At 55.6% G+C, this 7,711-nt stretch overlaps 1 protein-coding gene across 1 annotated transcript; it reads right to left on the bottom strand.

Moving 5' to 3' along the window:
• Window positions 1–1,410: 1,410 nt before the first annotated feature.
• Window positions 1,411–5,526, bottom strand: LOC122378026. The gene is made up of 3 exons (XM_043358733.1): window positions 4,201–5,526; window positions 1,850–3,583; window positions 1,411–1,482 (listed from the first exon to the last, which is right to left on the bottom strand). The coding sequence occupies exons 2-3, from the start codon at window positions 3,383–3,385 to the stop codon at window positions 1,411–1,413; spliced, it is 1,608 nt and encodes a 535-aa protein (XP_043214668.1). The 5' UTR covers window positions 3,386–3,583; window positions 4,201–5,526.
• Between the last annotated feature and the right edge of the window lie 2,185 nt (window positions 5,527–7,711).

Genomic DNA, 7,711 nt, shown 5'->3' with positions numbered 1-7,711 from the left:
ACGTCAATGGACGGGAGTTAACACAACACTCAACTTCTAACAACACAGTCTCCAGCTCATCCCGTGACAGACAGCGTGACCCAAGCGACTTGCGCAGGCCCACTTTCACGGAACGGATGAGCCGTTCCCACCATCCGCCCCACCACGGCGAATGCGGTACAATGAAGCGCCACTCAGGCGCCAGATGACTGTAGACACGCTGCAGCTGCTTATCAGCTCCCCTGAAAGTAGGTGCGTTGTCAGAGTACATGATCCTTGGTAGACCGCGCCTGGCTGAAAAACGCCTGAGTGCTAGCATGAATGCCGGTAACGACAGGGCGTCAGTCATTTCAAGGTGAACGGCACGCGTGACAGCACACGTGAACAGGCACACGTAAAACTTCTTCCGTGGAAAATCGACGCTGAACAGGGGACCACCAAAATCAACACCAGTCACTGTGAATGGAGGGGACTGAGTCACTCTGCAGCCCGGCAGAGGCGCCGCCTCCTCGTTGAACGGTCGAGAATCGTGACGAAGGCAGCTGACACAGCCGCGCTTCACACCCTTGGCGATGCAGCGCAAGCCCAAGATCCAATACGCTCCTCTGAGCGAAGTCATCATCGTTGAGACACCCGCATGTTTCAGAAGAACATGCTGCTCTCTTGCCAAAAGCACAGCCAAGTGACATTTTGGCAGCAGAATCGGGTGCTTCTCCTCGTACATCAAGTCAGAGAACTCCAGCCGACCCCTCACTCTGAGAAGTCTATCGTCAGCGATAAACGGGTCGAGACCGATCAGGCGCGAGCCCTTCGGCAGCGACTGGCGCTTCTCCAACGCGATCCATTCTCCAGAAAACGCCTTCCGCTGCTCCTGTCGCAGCAGATCGAGCCTCGCGTCAGCTAGCTCGAGAGTCGTCAGATCAGGAAGACTGCACCTGTCAGCTGGGACACGACAGTTCCGTATAAATCGGCGGACCCAGCCCGCCACACGGACAGCCTTGGACATCTTACCCCAGCGTTCAACAGGAAATACTTCCTCAAACTGTGAAGTCACCAAACAGAAGGACTCTACTTCAACCATCTCCTCAGTAATAGGATCAGACACCTTCTCGTCAAACGAACACACAGCTCCGTCCGGTGTGCACAAGGTAGCACCGGGCGAGCACACGGCAGCGCCGGGTGAGCACACAGCCCCGCCAGGCGAGCACGCCGCACCGCCGGACGAGCACACAGCACCGCCAGGCGAGCACACAGCACCGCCAGGCGAGCACACGGCTGCGCCGGGAGTGCGCACAGCCCCGCCAGGCGAGCACGCCGCACCGCCGGATGAGCACACAGCACCACCAGGCGAGCACACAGGCGTGCACACAGCACAGCCAGGCGAGCACACAGGCGTGCGCACGGTACCGCCTGGTGAGCACACAGGCGTGCTCACATCACCACCAGCTCGGTACACATCACCACCAAGGGAACACACGTCACCTCCACGGGGGCACACGTCACCTGCACGGGGGCACACGTCACCTCCGGGAGAACTCACAGAGACGCCGGACAAATCGTGCTGCACCAAGACAGACTGGTTCACGTCAGGTGTGTGACAGTGTGACAGCCAAGATGGCCCACTGAGCCACAGCTCTGACCTCACAAGCTCCTCAGCAGACACCCCGCGTGTGGTGAGGTCAGCCGGGTTACACTCCCCCGGACAGTGCTGCCACCGTTCAGGATCCGTCAGACTCTGAATTTCAGTCACTCTGTTGGCCACAAACTCCTTCCACTTACGTGGATCGGCCCTGATCCAACCCAGTGCTACCATTGAATCAGTCCAACAGAGGCACGGAGTACTGTGCGAGAGACGGAGCGCATTCCTCACGAACACGACCAGGCGGGCCGCGATCAGGCAGCCAAGAAGCTCTAGCCTAGGAAGACTAAGCTTCTTAACAGGCGCCACACGGCTCTTTGCCATCACCAGCGACACATGAAATGACCCATCCTCCAAAGGGACACGGATGTAAACGGTAGCTCCATACCCTTTGGGCGATGCATCGCTGAATGCCAGAAGCTCAGCGCCGTGACCGTCCCTCCACGCGCTCGGCGAGTAGCGGCGCGGCACACGCAGCTCCTTCAGCACCGCCAGTCCACTCAGCCATCTGGCGAACGTCTCACGACAGGACTCCGGCAGCGGGTCATCCCAGTGCAACCCCAGCTGCCACAGCTCTTGGAAGAGAGATTTCAGAGTCATCACAAACGGGCTGATGAATCCAAGGGGATCGAACATGCGTGCGACAAAGCTGAGAACGACACGTTTTGTGGGAACAATGTCGTCAGGCAGTGACACGCCCTGGAATGCGAACAGGTCATCAGTCGGGTTCCAGATCACACCGAGCACCTTAACATGCTCACTCTCACCAAACACACCCTGCGCCTTGTCGAACAACAGGGGGCTGTTAGAGCGACACTTGGTCAACACCATGTGGGCATCTTTCATCACACGCTGAGCCTCTGAGAGCAGCGCGGAGGCCTCACTCTCGCTGTCGGCACCCGACAACAGGTCATCCACATAGAAATTCTCACGCATCTCACGAATGGCAGGAGAATCAGGGTACAGAGACAAATGATGTCTAATCGTAGCACTTAGGAGGAAGGGAGAACTACTGACACCAAAAATGACCCTCTGTGACTTCATCACACGCACACGACCGTCACAGTCCCACAGGAAACGGTGGGTGTCTTGATCCTCGACACTCAGACCGACCTGCAGAAAGGCTTTCGTGATGTCAGCGGTCACTGCGAACGGCCAACGCCTGAAACGCAGGAGAACCTCCAGCAGGTTAGGCAGGAGGCAGGGTCCCACCTCCAAGCAATCGTTCAAAGAGACACCGTTAGGCCCACGAGCGGACGCATCGAACACTGGGCGGACTTTAGTAGAGGTGCTGCTCTCCTTGACTACCGGACGGTGGGGCAGGTAAAATGTAGGGTTCTGGGTTACCAGCTCCTCCACAGGCACCTCTGTAATCACCCCAGCCCCCTCCATCTCACACAGGGCACCATCATAACGGGCACGCAGGTCAGGGTCCCGCTCCAGCTTACGTCCCAGACCAGTCAGCCGCTTCTCAGCACTAGCTCGGTTATCCTGCAACAGGTCAACTGCACCCTCCTTCCATGGCAGTTTCACCACATAACGACCATCAGCTGATCGTTCCACAGTGGACTCGAACGTGGTCATCACATCAGACTCATCACCAGTGGTCACATCCGTCACACCTACTCCCTCCAGTGACCACAGACGGCGCAGCGCCGACTCATGTATGTCACCCAGACACAGGAGCTGACATCCACCCTTGTGGTCATCTACGCCACTCACCTGACCGCTCAGCACCCAGCCGAACACAGTTCTCTGAGCCACCATACCCTCTCGCAGTACTCGCGTCTCCCCACTTACCAGTTGCCAGAACTGATCAACACCGACCAGAATGTCGATGTGCAGACTCTCACTCTCTAGCGGGTCAGCCAGGACTACACCATCAAGCTGATCCAGAACAGAGGCCGGCAGAAGTGGACGCGCGAGGGGGGCACATATGGCTGGAACCGCCACAGCTCTGAGGTTCTGAGGGGCAGATACAGAACCATGTGAACCACTCACACTCAGCTCATACACGTCACGGGTGGCTCTGGGAACCTTTCCTCCTCCGAACACTGCATACCCCACCTCCGTGGAGCCACACCAACGCGGCTGCACCTTGCGCACAAGCGCACTGCTCACGTAAGTAGTGTCTGAGCCAGAATCCAACAGAAGGTTGGCCTCAACAAGACTCCCCCCGTGACCCTGCACCAGCACCCTTGCTACAGGGAGCACAGAACACTTCTTATCTCCATCACATGACAGTGACGCACCTCCACCCCCCTGGGGCCCTCCCTCCGGGGCTGCATCAGCCACCACACTGAGACTCTGAGTCTGACTAGAGTCAGACTGAGGCAGAGCAGCTGTCTGCTCCCTCTCCACACCACCTACCTCTACACGGGATGGCACTCCGACACTCTTACCCATGCACAACAATGGGTGATGGTTACCTCCACAACGATCACACATCCTACCACAATCAGTGGCCCGATGGCCCACCTCAAGGCATGAGAAGCATGCGTACAACTCACGAAGCTTCTGAAATCTCTGACGGAGATTCAGACGCTGGAACACTCTACATCTCTCAGAGACATGTCCCTTACCGCAGAAAGAGCACTTAAGCTCAGATGAGTGCAGAGCTGCCCCGGAGGGTAGACCAGGGCCGGTGCCCCGCGCCTCCGTGTACACAGACGGGCGCCGGCTAGTGACAGCAGGGTGGCTGCCCCCACCTCTCGAAGATGAAGAACCGCCGGCACTGCCAGCCCGAGCGGAGACTCCGGCACCACCAGCCCGTGAAGAAGCGCCGGCACCACTGGCTCGTGAAGATGAAGATGATGCTCCAGCACCAGCCAGTCCCACGTAGACACCAGAGCGACCTCGCCGCTCCACCTCCCTCGTCAGGAACCCGATGAGATGATCAAGATCAGCCTCCTTCTCCTCGGCTTCACGGGCCCACTCCAGGCGGACAGCATTGGGTAGTCGGGAAAGGATGATAGGATTTAGAAGGACACCATAGGACTCTCCTGTAATGCCGAGGGCTTCCAGGCTTCTGATGTGGATGAGGAGGATATCTACTAGGTCACGGAGCTTGTCCAAAGGAATAGGATCAAGGTTGAGGAGAGCTTGCACATGAGAAAATATTATTAAATCCTTGCGTCCAAACCGCTCTTGCAGAAGATCACATGTTATCTTGTAACTCTCGCTACTCAATGCGAGCCCCTCCACACATCTCTTCGCCTCACCATCCAGCAACGTTCTCAGATAGGTGAGCTTTGTGACATCTGCTAACTTCGAATCATGTACTGCGACACAAAACGCCTCCCAAAATGCAGGCCAATCTTGGGGTTTTCCAGAGAAACGGGGCAGGTCCAACCTTGGTAGCTTGGGGGTCTCACCTCGGATCCCAGCACCAGAAGCTGGTGCTGCTTGGTGGACTGCCAGCAGTTTCATGGCCCTCGCTCTCAACATGATCAACTGGTCCAAAGACCCTGAAGACTGGTCGGACAGGGTGTCCTCCTCAGATTGTTCCGACTCAAGAGCCGTCTGCGCGGCTTCAAAGTTACACATCCTCCTATCAAAGAGAGCAAGCATGGTTTCCAGTTCAAAAAGATCCACATCTTTGCTTGTCTGTGCGTCACTTTGCTTTGCATCTTTGCTTGTCAGCGCGGCGCTCAGGGACTCGCCTGCACGATTCAGCCACCCTCGGGCGGCGTTCCTCGAACGCTTCAAGCGCTCTATCTCCGCCATACTCGATATCAGACTGGAAACGGGAAAGAACAACTCAGTAAATATTCCCGGGTTTCGGCACCAAAATGTTGACAATTCAACTTGACTCAACTCTCAACTCTCAAATAAATCCGAAAAATCTCCGACACAGACCTGGAGACACGTGGCTCAAGCCATTTCAATGCGTATATATATTGAATCAGACGATTCCTGCGCACCACATCACATTTCTTAGGCCACGTCGACGACCGTCGAAACACTAAACCACTGCTAAAAAATAGTCGTTGAATCGCTGCCAAGAGAAGCGTTCACTAAATTCCGTAACACTCTGTTTTGAACCTGCCTGCATCTATGTTTGTGTACAAACTGTGCAAATATTATCAGTTGTCTAGCTGATACTGTGACTTTATACGTGTTTTGGGAATTAATACGTGTATTAATAGCCCTGTGCCACCACTGTGGGGGGGGGGCATCCGTCCTGGGACAGGGGGTGCCCGGTAGTACAAGACGCGAAACGACGGCACCGAGAGAACACAAAGCAGGCGGCTAAGGAGCACCGCATGAAACGTGACACCTACGTACCGACCGCGACCACAGTCAAACTGTGGTACACTCGGGGGCAGATTGATGTTCCACCACTCCCTACCAATCGGGCTCCCATGGCTCAGCACTGGCTACTGCCAGTATTGCCTGCCCTCAGCACTGCTCAGCACTGCCTGCCAGTGCCAGTGCTTCCAGTGCTGCCACTGGCAGCAGCCAGTGCTGAGCCATGGGAGCCCGATGGGTAGGGAGTGGTGGAACATCAATTCTAGCAGATGCCCAGCACGGCTATCGCAGGCATCGTTCAACCGAGACAGCACTTCATGTCATTACCGATAGAGTGTTGTATGCTATGGACAGGGGCGACATATCGATACTAGTACTGCTAGATCTTTCCAAATGTTTTGATGTGGTGTCACATGCTAAGCTGCTGGCTAAGCTTGCCCTCTACGGAATCGACACTGAGTGGTTTCGTAGCTATCTGTCCGGCCACACGCAGCAGGTCCGCGTGCAGTCGACCGGAGGGCGTCATTTATTGTCTCGCACTCGAATGAACAGCATAGGAGTATTCCAGGGAGGAGCGCTCAGCTGTATCCTCTATATGCCTTTTGCAAATGATTTGAGCCTGAGGCTGCCCAGTGACGTCACAATAGTGCAGTACGCCGATGATATGCAGCTCCTAGTGTCCGGCCGTAAATGCGATATCCAGAGGCTTATCGGTAGCATGGAGGACGCGCTGTGTCATGTGTATGACTGGTTTTGCCACAACGGCATGAAACTGAACACTAAAAAGACACAGATGATCGTGCTAGGAACGCCTGCAATGCTCCGAACACTGCCGCCTGTCGTTGTCCGTTTTTGCGGGGACATGATTACCGACTCGAGAGAGTTCAAGAACCTCGGTGTGTACATTGACCGTCACCTCAATTTTGAAGCTCACGTGACATACATCTCACGGAAATGTACGGGTATTCTCAGTAGCGGCGGAACACCTTCAGTTAAGAGGGGGCACTGCCGACTTTTGGTCCCATTCTTTCCATGCAACGCCCATAGGGCTAATGTTGAAATGTCAAAATCAAAGGGGGGCACGGTGCCCCGGTGCCCTCCCCGTTCCGCCGCCTATGGGTATTCTGATAGGGCTGTCACATGCGCGTCACGTGCTACCGAAACAGACATTGAAGGTGATTGTGGAGGCGCTGGCGATGTCAGTTGTGCGATATTGCCTGTCCGTGTACGGCACATGTGGTGTGACCCAGCTCGGCCGCATTCAGAAAGTTGTTCACTTTTGTGTTCGCGTCGTGACGGGCAAACGACGCTTTGACCATGTCAGCGGGGCGCTGCAGGAGCTCCGCTGGCTGAACGCAGAGCAACTTGCTGCCTACCACACTGTGTGTGCGCTAGCGCGTATAATTGAGACGGGACAGCCTGAGTACCTGTACAACACCATTGAACCGAGAGCGGACCAAAGGCATGCCCATGCAACACGACAGTCGGGGCTAATCACATGCCCCAACATTCGTACCGAAGCTGGAAGGAGGAGAATGTGTTTTCGGGGAGTGAGGTTACTGAACAGTGTGCAGACTGTTCCCGGCGAGCCTGGGTTCCGCCGTACTGTCAGGCGGCTCGTGGGATCGGCTGATGCGCTGTGATCAGTTGGTGTATGTATGATGGGTTTGTGTGTTTAGTGTAAATGTGTCCTCATTGTGTCCGCATTGTAACTGACGTAGAAGAATGAAAAGCCATATTGTATGGATTTCTTTTGAATACATCTGTATCTGTATCTGTATCAATCTGCCCCCGAGTGTACCGACTCCGCGCCCAGCTTAAACAAACGAGAACACGCCCCCG

The sequence above is a fragment of the Amphibalanus amphitrite genome, unplaced genomic scaffold (genome assembly GCF_019059575.1).
Source record: "Amphibalanus amphitrite isolate SeventyFive unplaced genomic scaffold, NRLGWU_Aamphi_draft 000054F_arrow, whole genome shotgun sequence".
NCBI classification, from domain to species: domain Eukaryota; kingdom Metazoa; phylum Arthropoda; class Thecostraca; order Balanomorpha; family Balanidae; genus Amphibalanus; species Amphibalanus amphitrite.
The sequence above is the reverse complement of the archived record's forward strand: the minus strand, read 5'-3'. Positions and strand labels throughout refer to the sequence as shown.

Coding starts and splice junctions, on each gene's coding strand:
- LOC122378026 (XM_043358733.1), bottom strand. CDS start 3,385: ATGGTGGCTCAGAGAACTGTGTTCGGCTGGGTGCTGAGCGGTCAGGTG. Junction 1,483..1,849: donor CGGCCCGCCTGGTCGTGTTC/GTGAGGAATGCG, acceptor GCCCCCGTGCAG/GTGACGTGTGCCCCCGTGGA.